Source organism: Mustela nivalis (assembly GCF_964662115.1).
Source record: "Mustela nivalis genome assembly, chromosome: 10".
Lineage (NCBI taxonomy): Eukaryota > Metazoa > Chordata > Mammalia > Carnivora > Mustelidae > Mustela > Mustela nivalis.
In genome coordinates this window covers 46,225,216-46,239,633 of record NC_139029.1, presented here as the reverse complement: position 1 = coordinate 46,239,633, position 14,418 = coordinate 46,225,216, and the positions used below count along the sequence as shown (strand labels likewise).

Sequence of the window (14,418 nt, the reverse complement as noted above, 5' to 3'; positions counted from 1 at the left end):
GAGATCCTATCAATCATAGCTAAATATACACAGTACTGCCACACACTGCTCTAAGTTCTTGGCTGATATGAGTTCGTTGACTCCTGAAACAACTGTATGACGTAGGTACTATTATTATTTGCATTCCATAGATGGGGAAAGTGAGGCACGGCATGTCAGGTGGCTTCCCAAGGTCACACAGAAAGCAAGTGGCACCAGAATTTGCAACAGTCATGTGTTCTTAACTACTATGCTGGGTTTCCTCTAGATCTTTCATTTGCATTATCTTCTGAAGCCAAATTCTTTTTTTATTTTTTATTTTTTTTAAAGCTATATCTATTTATTTTAGACAGAAAGAGTGAGCATGAGTGGTACGGGCAGAGGGAGAAGGACAGAGAGTCTCATGCAGACTCCACACTGAACATGGAGCCCAACGCGGGGCTCGATCTCACGACCAAGACCTTGACCTCAGCCAAAACCAAGAGTCGAACGCTTAACCAATGGCGCCACCCAGGCATCCCTTCAGAAGACAAATTCTTACATCAGAGTCACAGTCCAGAGTGTGATATAGACTAGAGTCATGCAAAGCATGCTGTTGAATAACGTAACTGGAAGCTACTGCAATTTTTCTATATTTCAAGGACGTTTCCTTCCTAGTTCGTCCAGACATCTACACTGGCCACAGGGTGCCATGAGGCAATCCTCAAGATCCCCCAGGGTGGGGAAATGGAAAATTCTTTCTCTTTGCTCTTTATACTGACTTCTCCAAGTGACCAGTCAAGAGGAAAGTGGACCGAAGAAAGCAACCATGCCCGTAGGCCAATGCTGAGGAAGGAAGCAGCAGCTCAGACGGGAGGCTGCCACTGAGGGTGCTAGCTGGAGAGGTGCATTTTCCCACCAACAGCTGCTGGTGTGCAAGCCCCAAAGTAAACACTGGTGCTCCGAAATGTTATATGGACCAAAGTGCCACGTGGTCAGTTCCTGTGCCATGAAAAACAGTGGGCCTTTGGGGTAAGCCTACTCTTGTCACCAGTGACGCAAGTGCGGCATTAGACACCGGGCCCCCCAGCAAACACTTGGCTAGCAGTCTTCTACCTTGGAACTTGGAATGGGAAGGCCTCCTAACAGGTGGCTGGCAGGGTCAGAGCCTGGGGCTGTGCTCGTGTGTGTGCTGTTTTTGTTCTCAAGCTCAGCAAAAGAAAACAGCAACTCATCTTTTTAGTCATCTATTAATACTGAATATTAGTATTAATATTGCTGGAGCTAATGAGTCAGTAGAGATTTGCTTACAACTGGGGGCTCTGGGCACGGGCCCTCCTGCTGGGTCAAGACACTCTGCTCCATTTACTAGGCAGCACTTGCTCCCTTGTTTGATGCAAAGGCTACACCAAAGCCAATGCGAAGTCACAGGAAGAAACCCACAGATCAGGGTCTGGGCCTCAGATCCAACCCTTTCTAGTCCTGTAACCTTAAGCAAATCCCTTCACTTCCAGGGTGACCATTTGCAAAATGAGTAGAGGAGGCAAAAATAGGGGTGTCTGGTTGGCTCTGTTGGTTAAGCAACTGCCTTTGACTCAGGTCATGGTCCTGGAGTCCTGGGATCGAGTCCTGCATTGGGGCCCCTGCTCAGCAAGGAGTCTGCTTCTCCCTCTGACCATCCCCCCTCTCATGTCCTCCCTCTCTCATTCTCTCTCTCAAATAAATAAGTAATATATTAAAAAAAAAAAAAAAAGGAGGCAAAAATACCAGGTGGTGGTTTCCAAATGACAAGTTACCCCACAGAGGAGATTAATTTCGACATTAATCAACAAAGTTAACAAAATTAATACCCTCTTGAATATTACTGATCTCACCAGGATGCAGTCAAAAAATGACCAGGCTGGTCTAGTAAAAGCCTGGTCTTATTCCCCATGACCAACAGAGTCCTGGAAACCTGTGCTGCTTTAAGAATTCAGTATTAAGTCACTTTCCCATTCTGGGCCTCAACTCTCTCACCTACAAAATGGATCTAGAGATACACCTGCCCGGCAGAAGGTTAAACAGAAGCCCTATCTTCTGTTACAGATATCTATATCGGTATAGGTGCAGGCTACCATAAGGAAGCCAGGGCAGGCAGGAGAAAGCTCTGAGTCAGAAGGCCTTGGACCTAGAACCCAACTCCATCATTTATTAAAATGTCCCCTTGAGCAAGTTATGGCATTCTGATCTCCTTATGCTAAAATCAACAAACAGGGGTAGCTCCCAAGGAGGCTGGGAGCCGATGGCGCTGTTAAAGTGGCCAGTGCCACACTCGGCATGTTCATTAAGTGGTGGTTCATTAAGTAGTTGTTCATTAAGTGGTGGATGAAATAAAAATACTACTTTGAGATCTTCACAAGGAACCTGAATACCAGGTGCTTTTATTATTACCAGGTTTTGACGGAGACTTAGTGCAGGTTGTGACAGCCAAACAAAGCAGCTTGTTCATGTGTGGCTGAGAACGGGTTTACTTATTTAAAAGCTCCCCCACCCACAAGACTGACTGTGGCATTAAGTGGGACAGAATGTGTAAAATGGAACAGTATCTACACATGTACCACAGTACACATACACACACAGACACACATGTATACAAGCACATGCAAACATGTGCGATGCATATACAATGGTCTACGGTTGTGTGCACACAGATGCACACACATACTGTGTGAAAACACTCTTCTTCTCCTGGTCTAGTAAGAGCCCCCACACGTGGAATCACTCCCCTTCGCTGATTTGGAGACAGCGCAGCCTAACAGGGGAAGAGGCGCTGGCAGACGAATAAGAAGGCCTGTTTCTAGCTTCAAGTCTGACAGTGACTGGCCAGGCTAACCCGGGATGACTCACGGGTCTTCTGGGCCTCAGCTTTCTCATTTGCAAAGTGAAGAATCTGAGATAGAAGATGTCTGAGTAATCTTTCAGTTCGAAGCCTGTGATCATTCATTACCGAGCAGAGCAGGTGTCATCACACTGATGATGGTACCGTTTCTTAGCAGGGCACGAGGGGGTGGGACAGGGAGGGCTGGCCGTGGCCCCAAGGCCCCACATCCTCTCCACTTTCTGACCACAGATGAAAAGACTTGTCTCCCTGTTGAGGCTAGCACTTCCCAGTCCAGAGAAACCCAGCACTCCAAGAGAGCCTGGAGGCCTGGGGACAGGAACCCCAAGCTCTCCCTCCCTTCAGCTCCCCTAGTCCCTCACCAGGGTGCCTGCCGCTTCTAAGGTCCCAGGCAGTGGTGGCTCTCATTAACACAAACCTCAACTTAAAACAATAAACCTGGGACCCACATTACCACGTTCTGCCCCCACCCCAGCTAGGATTCACATCCGGAGACTCCAGGAGCTGCCCTTGCTCTCTCTGCTCAGGCACTGACACCGCTGTTCTCCTTCCAGATTCCCCAGCATGGCCGTGTCTGCTCTTCATTCCCCTCCATTTCTTACAAACCGCCTGCCTCTCTGGACCCACCTTCCCTTCCCCATTGGATATGTTTCCTCCTGCCCGGCTCCTCCGCACACCTCTGGTTTTTTCTGATCTGTCCACTTGGCAGCACCCAGGGACACCTTCTGTTTCCTAACCAGTTTTCCAGGTCCCACCTGATGTTTAGGCTTGAAATCCGTGGGCAGTGGGGTGGGTGGGCAGGGCCTAGGAATCTGGGTTTTTCAAACTCTCCTCCCCCAAAATAAAATAAAACAAAATAAAATAAAATAAAGGCTCTCCCTGGTCCGATTTAGCAATCTTTGATCTTTCAAAATCATCTCATGGCTATTATGTTCATCGATTCAGTGTTGACTGAGGACAGACTCTGTGGGTTGTAGGTTGGACGGGCATAAAAAGGTGAGCAAGATTTCGGGGGGGAACACTGAAGTAGAGGCAACGTGTTGCGAGTGGGGAGGGACTCGTTCTTTTCTAGGAGCGAGGTCAACTTTGGAGGAAGTAACATTTAGACTGAGTGCTGACACCTGAGTAAGCCAGTGCAGGTGATGAGGAGAGGCCTCTGCAAACAGAGCAGACAGCAAGAGGGAAAAAGGCAAAGGGGTGGAAGGTACGTGGTGTGCAGACAGAGGAGGACGGGAGGTCTGGTGAGGCCTGCCTCTCAGTGAGACACACGGGGGACGAATCCATTTGTCCCTCTGCTCTTTGCTCCCACTTTCGTCTTCTTACCTCCCAGTTATTTTCACCTAAGAGTTAAATGCATAAAGTACATGTTGACAACGTACTAATCTATTAGCCAAACCCTTACTTTGGGCTGCTTTTTGGCTTCCATAGAAATAAGCTGGTGCAGAGAAATGCTATCAGTGAGGGCGCTGGGTCTACAGCGGGCCTCGCGTCCTCAGCCCTTCCTGATGTCGGAGGCGGTGTCACTCGTTGCCGTGGGCCTGTCCTGAGTGCTGCAGGGTGTTCAGTACCGTTCCGGTCCTCCAGCCGCCACACGCCAGTCTGACAACCAAAAACTCTCCAGATGTGGCCCCGTGGCCCCTGCAGCGGAGGTAGGGTTAAAAATCACACCGGGTTGAGAACCACCGGTCTAGAGAAACAAAAGGTGAGCTCTGGAGTCAAACGCAGACCTTGCCCAGACCTTGCCATGACCTGAGTTATGTGGTTACGGAAGTGTTCTGCCTCTGGCCTTCAATGTCTTCATGTACAAGACGGGACATAACCTCTCTGGAGTAGGATACTTGTGAGGGACACGAGATAGAGCAGGTAAAGGGTCAGGCCGAGCACTTGGCACAGAGGGCAAGGAAGAACGGTCCTAATGGCAGCAGTGCCAATAAGAGTAGTGGTTCTGCTACTTGTTTTTATTAATCATGCTGATGTCATCCTTGCTGGAGTGATTTTTAAGAAGAGAGCCTAACTGAAGCTAAACAGTTACAATGACTAAATAAGTTCTGTTTTACCAAGATGCCCTAACAGGGCTGTGAAATGCTGCGCTTACATTGCCAGATACCATGTCCAATGGGGATCCTTTTATAATTCTTCAAGTCTCAATTTGGGGTATATTCTATATTTTTCTGAAGCTCGCCACACTTGGTACATATAACTGTTATTGTTTATTGAATGTTTACTTTTTCTATTAGACCATAAATGCCCAGAAGTCTAATTTTCTCTCAGATTCACCTAATACTCCCATCAACTAGTAATTGGTTATCAATAGATATTTACTGAAATCCTTTTGGTACTATTTGTTACTTGAGAAAATGGTATTAAGGGTCAAATTCAAGAGTAGACTGGATCCCATCTTAATAGATATGCCATTCCATATGTCACAGGAATTAGAATGTGAGCTCTTGAATCAGAAGGCATGGATTTAAATGACTTACCACTTATTAACTGCGTGGCTTTGGGCAAGTCAGGTCGTCTTTGTGAGCCTCATTGTTTCATTTGGTAAATGGGAGCAAAATAATAGAATGTATAAAGTTGTGCTGAGAATAAGCACTGCTCCTAGATGACTGATTGTGGCCAGAGGGGCAGCTGACAAGTTTTACTGCTCACTGGAACAAACTAGGTTTTGCTAGGAGGGCATGGACCAGAAGCCCTTTTTATCAAACTGGTTAAACCAATTCTTCTGCTATTGAGGGAAAAAAATAAGAATGGAAAAAAAGAAGGGAGGGAAAGAGCGAGGGAGGAATTCAAATATCCTCATTCTGGTTTGACTCTGAAACTCAGATGAACAATTTATGCCAATTCAACACCTGACAAAGAATCCAGTATCTGGAAGCAAAGAGCAATGCTAAACCTAGGCACAAAGTCTGCTCTTAGCCAACACCTGCTAACATGATGGGACCCCAAGGACACCAATTTCCAGACATCCAGGAACGGATCAGGGACTGCCCAAACCCAACTTTTGCTGCATGGAGAACTGAGCTAGCGTACACCTACTGTGTAGGGATAACTGCCTCTGTAATGAAAAGTTACTCTCTCTCTGTGTTGTAGCATCCGTCCCTTGTGGAGGGGATGCGCTCATTCCTTCCATTCATTGAGTCACTAAACATGCATGTGTTAAGGGTCCTCTATGGGCAAAGCCCTGTGCAGGCTGCCGTGATAGAAGGATGAAATGACACAGTACTCTCTCTCAAAGAGCTTTCAACTAGTAAATGAGACCAAGATGCACATACAAGACTGGGTGACATGCACAGTAAAAGGGAAGCAAGTTCAAGATACATGGGAACAGGGAAAGGAGTGCTCAAGTCAGCTCGAGGGAGTCAGGGAAGGCTCCCAGAGGAGGTGGCACTGGAGTCAAGATTTGAGGGATAATCAAGAGGTTGTCTGATAAATTTAGAATGAGAGCCTGAGGCAGAAATCGGGTTGTTATTGCCTTTCAGGACAGCTGGGGTGCTGGAGCCAAGAACAGACCTGGAACAAAGTTAATACTATTTTTATAAGCTAGAAAAATATCAGCAGCAGGAGCCCTGGCCAGAACCGCCCCCACAAAGAGCAAACAAAGCTACTCCTATCTCCTGGCTGTCTGCTGGAGAACTTACTAACCAGCACCTTGAGAACAACATGTTCTTTAATCTTTGATTTTTATTCCCACAAAGTCCTTCCTCTTCTTTTTCTAGAATTGGAAAAAGCATGGCTTGAATTTTACTTATCTCTTTGATCTTTATCCTCCTGTCCCTGGCTCCCTTAGACTCCCTTAGCCCAAGGAGAAGTCTCCAAAGCAGAGTGCCGACCCCTCCTACCAGTCAGAATGCAGGGTCCAAGGTAGGTCATGGCGGGTCAGCACCCAAAGGGACCATGACTGTCAGGGCCTGTTGGCGGGAGGCTTGCACAGCCTCCAGTTCTGACCTCCAGAGCTGGATTCTGAACCTGACATTCAGCAATTTCTTAGCATGGAGTTCATCTACCCATTTCTTGAGATTGCTTCTGGCTTCCACCAAAACACTATCTAAAGCAGTGAATCCTGCATTCTGTTACCAAGTGCCAGACAAGGACAGTTAGGGCACATTTGGGGAAGGCACACAGAGTCCAGAAGCCTGAGGTTCTTCTCCAACTGTCCACCCAAAGAGAAGACAGTTCTCCTAGTACACTTCTCACTACGGTAGTAACCTGGAGAACTTCTAATGTGAAAGCTCTTACTTTGCATCAGGTATTATGATTCCAGAGTGAGAAAACCAAAGAGAGATGCCTCATAACAACGTGCCTACTATATGCCAGCTGCTTTACCTACTCACATCACCGGCTCTCTAAACAACCCTGTGTGTGTGTCTGTCTGTGTGTGTGTGTATCTATGTGGTGGGGGGCATTGCTCTCTTCTTGCAGAAGAGGAAACACAGGAGTGAAAAGATAAGATATTTGACCCAAGGAACATGGGTAGAGAGAGTAAGAATGTACATCCAGATCTTCAAATTTCACCAGAGCCCTTACCATAACATCACAACAGCAGCTGTCCCCAACCAGTATTACAAAGCAATAAACACGCAAGCCAGGAAAGAACCAACAGAATTTTCTCTTCAGAAGGCATGGAGTTTGGTCGCTCTGTTGACCGCCATAACCCCCAGAGCCCGGACCAGTAACTGGCAAGTTTGCAAGCACTCGGTATGTTTCTTTAGTGACTATGCGGCTGGATGGTGGATGATCTTTCCAAGACCCTTAGGGATTTGGAGGGCACAGGCAGGGTGAGAAGCAAAAGGAAGGCTCTGTTTCAGGCCTCCTCTCTTTCCCAGACACCCTAATCCTGATTTGGCCAAAAGGGGAGAGGAGGAAGTATCAGGAAGTACACAGAAGGACAAAACTTGGTTAAAAATATGATCTTGACTGACTCACAGTTGCCAGAGAAGGCCCTCCCTGTGCCTTCCCGGAAACCGCTAGCGCCTATGCTTAGCCCTTTAAGAATCCAAGGTCCTTATTCTACCTTTCCACATAAAGAACTTACCTGTGGAAAACACAAGGGAAACTCACTAACTGATGAGCTTAATTAAAAGGAACAAAAAGCCTCAGCCAAAGCCTCAAGAAGTAAAATTCCCATCACCAAATGTCTCTGATTTAAGAAAAAGGCGGTGGGGGGGTGTCATGTAATAGCCTGGATTCCCCCAGTACAATTCAACCCACACTTTCTGAGTATCTACACACAGCAAGTGCCCTGTAGGGCACAGCAAGTGCTGGCCAGAACTGAAAAGGCGTGCTCTGGTTCGTCCCTTCCGGAGGTCTGGGAAACTGACAAGGAACCAGGAGCCCCGTAGGTACAGCCCATCTTTCAGAACGCAGTGGTCCAAGCCCAGCACTCGGCACCTGGGTGGGGGCAAGAACACTGAAAAAGCATGATGGAAAAAAATTCCCTGGCCTCAAATGTGGTACAGGATGTCAGGATTACGAGGGGACAGGAAAACTCCCTATCTCTCCAGACCACAAGTTCTCTCTGTGCCTGCTCTCTGAAACCACAATCATGCCATGCTAATCAAAAGCACACACTGCTCACACTAAAAAGGGAGAGAATCACCCTTGTCTCTAACTCAGTATTATCTACCATTCAACCGACTCACATGCGTTACTGGCTGTTGACAACTTCTCAGGCATTGTGTTAGATCCTGAACATGCAAAGATGAACAAGACAGCCATGTCTGTAGACTGATGAGCACTGGCCTGCCCTGGATGTCTGTGGACTGTGTAGAAGAACCAGACACTGCTTATTATCCTGTTGCTTAAGGAAACATGAACCTCCACTCTCTAGGCTAAGGTCATTTCACCTTATTCTTGCCTTGATGTGACTGTATTCATTTACTGAATTTATCAAGCACCCACAGGACCCTGATCCAGGGCTCAGCACAGGTGAGACAAGAATAATAATACAATGCCCTCAAGTCACTCAGGGTCTATTAAAAAAGACAAGCACAAAAAAAAAAAAAAAAAAAAAAAAGACAAGCAGATAAATCAGTGATTACAATCCAATGTGATCATTTCTCCACTAGGGGTAGATAAAAGTGTTGAAAGAAGTATAACTTAGAGATTTTTACAGTAAATCTGAGTGTTTTATGGAAGGCTATGCAGAAAAGAAAACCTCTGCTACGAACGAATCTTCAAGTTAGAATACAAGGTAGCCAGCGGGAGCAGTAGAGGACCAACCAGTCAGTCTGGGAAGAGAGAAACACACGTGTTTACACAAACTGAGTTCTGGAAGCACAGGTCTTCCTGTGTAAGTCTTTGAAAGTCACCTCCAGCCTCTGATACAAAGTATGGGATAGGGTACATTTTCACATTTCTTTGACTATGATCCATAGTAAGAAATTCCCTTTCATTAACCGGCCGGTATGCACATGCACTACACACAAAGCATAAACATAAGTTCCATAAAAACAGTGTTCCTCTTACCGTGTGACACGTACTCTGATGTTTTCTATTGCAGTGGGATCTATTCTGAAAATGCAATGCTCGTGACCAACCACACTGATCGCATGAAGCCTTAACCATAATTTGAAAAACCAACAACACTGTTACAAAGAAAGGCAAGGGGGAAAAAAATATGGCTCTGGTTGCGTAGAGATATTGAGAATCTGCATGCCCCCCTCCCAAAAAAAGAACGAAGGAAGAAAGGGAAGGGAGGAAGGAAGGGAGGAAAAAAGAAAAGAAAAACAGCAGTAAGGATAGAGAAGACAGAGTCATCACACTTGACTGTAACCCTTATCTCACTGTCCACTTTCCTATTAAGATGTGGGGAAGAGACCCCTGGGTTTGGTTTGGTTTCAAATTCACTGCTCCCGAGCACCATGTCTAGGACTCAGTGACCATTTATTGGGTCTTTGAAGTAATAACGACATTTGAATGCCAGATGTGAGAGTTACTTAGGGGATGAAATGAAGGCTACACTCAAGGAACTGGATATAGGATGGAAGCCAAAATTATGAAAACAAATCAATTAGACATGTCTGGGTTTTGGAACACCTTTAGAAAAAACATACATAAGTCTACCATCACCATACATGCTAGCTAGAAGTTAATATTTCTTTTTCAAATTTTCAGTCAACCAAAGAACCATCCAGATATTAATTCAGATGCTTTTTTCCCTGTTATTCTGTATGGAGAAATGAGTAAAATTATAAGTAAATTCTCCATTTGATAAAATTCTGTAATTCTATCCAAATGCCTAACTGTAAAAGGGCTTTCCGTTCCTGTATCTTGAACCACTTGCCCTTGATCCCTGCTTTAGAAATAGGAAAACAGTGTGTTCGGTTTGGAGGAATATGCCACTCGAACCCAGTGTTGCTCACACATGCGGAGTGAGCAGTTACCTAGGCCTCCTGCGTGGGCGTCAATCAGCGAAGCTGCCACTGCGATTCCAGCAGGAAGGCCAAGGTCCTTCGCTGCCTCTGGTGTGAGCCCATTTCCAAGAGAAGCTCCAGGAGGCAGCACTTGGTTTCCTGCGTAGACAGGAGGAAAAACAAACATCTGTCAGTTTGAAAAACACAAAAGCAAACGTAAGGCTTTCTTCAGGGAACCTCTCCACTCCCTCCCCTCTCTTCTGCCTTTCCTCAACATCATGAAGATAAAAACCATGCACCCACAAACAGTCCTTTTTGCTCATTTCGTAATTTAGGTATATGTCCTTGGTTCCTGTGGGTTATGCTCTGTGGTACTTTATAAAATCAAAGAGCTCCGAGGCACCTTTCAAACTGGAGAAAGATTCCATTCACGGGAAATTCCAAAAGATATAAACACAGTGGCCTCTTAAAGACTAGGTTAAAATGGTTAAACTGTTCCAACAGGCTTCCTAACACAGCAGCAGCTCTACAATCATACCCTACACACATGCACTCGTGCATACCCGGTCCCTGATGAACACAGTTTCCTAAGGAAGTTAAGAACATTTACTTGTATAGTTGCTTCCTGTCAGAGGATAAGGGGGGGAATTATTCTGTTCCAATAAAAAAAAATGTCTTGAAAGTTTTTCTCTGGTGAAAAAGAGAGCCCAGTCTAAACCCTGCAAACTTGACAAGGCTGCTACTTGCACAACAGAATACAATCTGAATGGTGTTCTTTGGGGTTGTGCAACACCACAATCCTGATATTTCAAGTGACCTTGAACTCCTGCAGTCAGTCAGGCTTTCAGTTAAGAATTTATTGATTGTCTTGCTTTGTGTGGGCACTATGGTGCTGTAAAAGGCAGTCCTTGCCCCACACCTAGTTAGGGTGATGAGATCAGGACCCTGAGAGCCATGTAAGTCAGAAGAGAATGAAGAAACCTATCTGTTCTCAGGTGTTTAGAAGAGGCTGAATCCTTCCCTTCCCCCTGCCAAGAAATGTAAACTAAGTATTTCTGCATTGCATATGTGGGTCCACCCCCACCCATGTATGGACCCACATATATGCTCAGAGCCCTCTGAGCGCCAAGATTCTAAGACTCTGAACAGTCAGTCAGCAGTCTGCTCAGCGCAAAGATGCCTATCACTTGTTAATTGTTCCACGGAGCTCCAGGGGTAGGCTGAGGTGTTTCAGGACTCCTGGAGGTGGAGGAGAGGGTGGGGGCTGAGGGAAGCAGAAGGTTGAGGGGCTGACCAACCTCTTCTAATTAGAAACAAAAAACCCCTCCACAACACCATTTTTATCCATTTTAGTTAATGAGCTTCTTCTATAATTGAATCTGAAAAAAGTCTAGCTAAGAAAAGCAAGCAGAAGACTGAAACCCCTACGATGCGTTCTGTGGCTTCAGTGCCCAATATGGTAGCCGCTCAGCACGTGCAGACGGAGCACTGGAAATGTGGCTGGAATAACACCAAGGACCTAAATTTTCCATTAATGTCATTTTAATTCATTTCAATTTAAAAACTGATACTCAGGGGCGCCTGGGTGTCTCAGTCGTTAAGCATCTGCCTTCAGCTAAAGTCATGATCCCGGGGTCCTGGGATCGAGCCCTGCATTGGGCTCTCTGCTTGGCGGGGAGCCTGCTTCACCCTCTCCCACTTCCCCTGCTTGCGCTTCCTCTCTCGCTGTGTCTCTCTTTCAAATGAATAAATAAAATCTTTAAAAAAAAAAGAAAAGAAACGAAAACAAAAACTGATAATTCAGTTACTGAAAAACTTTGAATTATGTTTGAAACCACGCTGGTGTGCAAATCTACATTTTCAATGTTAACTGAAGAAACCTAAGTATTTATTTACAATGAAAATTTGGTGTCAGAATTGGGATGTACCAAGTGGCAAATACGCATTAGGTGTCAAAGACTTTGTACGGAGAAGTAGAGGAAAAATGAATGTAAAATGTCTCATTAATAGCTTTTACATCAAATATACACTGAAATGATGTTTTGGGTGTTTTCGGTTACATTCGATACACTTACATTAATTTTACCTATTGCTTTTTACTTTAATGTGGCTACTGAAAAGTTTTAAATTATGTATGTGGCTCATATCTAGGAGATAAAGTCAGGATGCTCCAGTGATAGGGCGGAGGATATTGTCACTGTCCACACCGCACAGATGCACGGGGAAAGTCAGTTTAAATTTTTTTTTTTAAGATTATTTATTTATTTATTTATTTGACAGACAGAGATCACAAGTAGGCAGAGAGGCAGGGAGAGAGAGAGGAAGGGAAGCAGGCTCCCTGCTGAGCAGAGAGCCCGATGTGGGGCTCAATCCCAGGACTCTGGGATCACAACCTGAGCCGAAGGCAGAGGCTTTAACCCACCGAGCCACCTAGGCGCCCTTAATTTTTTTTTAATTTTTTTTTTGAAGATTTTATTTATTTATCTGACAGAGAAAGATCACAAGTAGGCAGAGAGGCAGGCAGAGAGAGAGGATGAAGCAGGCTCCCTGCTGAGCAGCGAGCCCGATGGGGGACTTGATCCCAGGACCCCGGGATCATGACCCGAGCCAAAGGCAGAGGCTTTAACCCACCAAGCCACCCAGGCTCCCCGGAAAGTCAGTTTATACAAGGAAAGTAATTTCCCCACAGCCAAGTGGTGTAAGTGTTGGAGTACAGCCCACGGATTCCATTTTGATGGACACAAACCTGCACTCTCATTCATTAAATTACACATCAGTATATGTATTTTTTAAAAAATTTAGGTGAATGAAGAAAACAAGTGAAGTTCTTTTACTTTTTTAAGAATCTTATTTACTTAGAGTGCTCGAACATGCGGGTGGGGGAGGGGCAGAGGGAGAGAGAGAGAATTTCAAGCAGACTCCCCATGGGTGGGGCTCGATCACAAGACCCTGAGATCAGGACCCCAGCCAAAATCAAGAGGCTGGATGCTCAACAGACCGAACCACCCAGGTGCCCCAAAAGAAGCACTTTTGGAACGAATATTATGTTTAAAAAGTAGCACTGCTTGGAAATCATGCTCACTACCTTCAGACTTTTTTTAAAGAGTTAATTTTCATAGGAAGGTAATAAGGTTACACCTTCATCCCCGAGTTCACAAACATAAAGGGTATAATTTTCATTAAAAAAGGATTCTGGAGAGGAGGATTAGCAAGATGGCGTATGCTGGGAAGACTTCCGGGCAGTAGTTTAGAAAGGCTTCCGGAGGACCACAGGTAGATTCCTCAGCACAGGCGGCATCTGGAGCAGAAATCAAGAAAACACAGGACACGGCCAAATGCACGGAGTGCGGAGGAAGAGGAGCTGGGCGTGGAAGGGCAGATGAGGCTGGAGATGAAGTGGGGACGGGGCTCGCACTGCCTACAAATGGAGGGGTCTGACCTCCATGATGAAGACCACCGTGAGCCTCTGGAGAAGCATTCAGGCTGGGGCATAAGTGGTGGGATTTGTGCACTTTCCCAGATATCTCTGGGAACACGCGCAGCAGGAGACAGACAAGGTCAGGGAGAACACTGGTGGAGCCATTTCGGTAAGAGAAAAGATGAGGACCTCCATCAAGGAATGGGCGAGAGAGATGCAGAAATAGGCAACAGGAGAGATTTTGTGAAGAGGCTGTGACAGGCCGTGGCAGTCACCTGCATATGTGGAGTAGGGGAGCTACAGAGATGCCAGACTTGTGGCCCAGGAATGGGAGAAAAATCAGCAGATGGCTGCTAGCTGCCAGCTCCTTTGAGCCGCTGTTCCAAGGTGACCCCTTTCCCAGGGCAGCCACACCTGATGACTTAGCAAACTGGGAGCAGAAGGCCTCTGATGAGCACCACTCACTCCAGAGCACTCTACTGGCCTGGCCAAGGGGCGTGGGACTGTATTATAGCTCTAATCCTCCCTCTGCGCAATGCCCCTCTCTCTCCCTTCCAATCACAGGGGGCAGCCCCAAATAACCACCTTGTACCCCCAAATCTGTCTCAGCATCTGCTGCCAGAGAAGCCAATTTAGGGTAGTCAGCCAGGCCTTCTCCTCAGACCAGTGGTCCCAGAATGAAAATAAACATGCACAAAGATTTACATCCTCAGCCTTCAGGAACAGTCTATCTCTACTAAAAGCAGGAAGAAGCTTTGTTGATTTTGAGACCAGAAAGAAACAGCTTGGTGTTAAGAGAAGATGGTAGA

At 46.0% G+C, this 14,418-nt stretch overlaps 1 protein-coding gene across 22 annotated transcripts in view; it reads right to left on the bottom strand.

Annotated features, from left to right (window-relative positions):
• FGGY (FGGY carbohydrate kinase domain containing) overlaps window positions 1-14,418 on the bottom strand; it is a 399,594-nt gene that overhangs the window by 187,956 nt on the left and 197,220 nt on the right. For all 22 annotated transcript variants that reach the window (XM_082687728.1, XM_082687723.1, XM_082687710.1 and 19 more), the window contains one exon: window positions 10,222-10,350. In XM_082687728.1, the coding sequence (XP_082543854.1) occupies window positions 10,222-10,350 (129 nt within the window). The remainder of the gene's footprint in view (window positions 1-10,221; window positions 10,351-14,418) is intronic.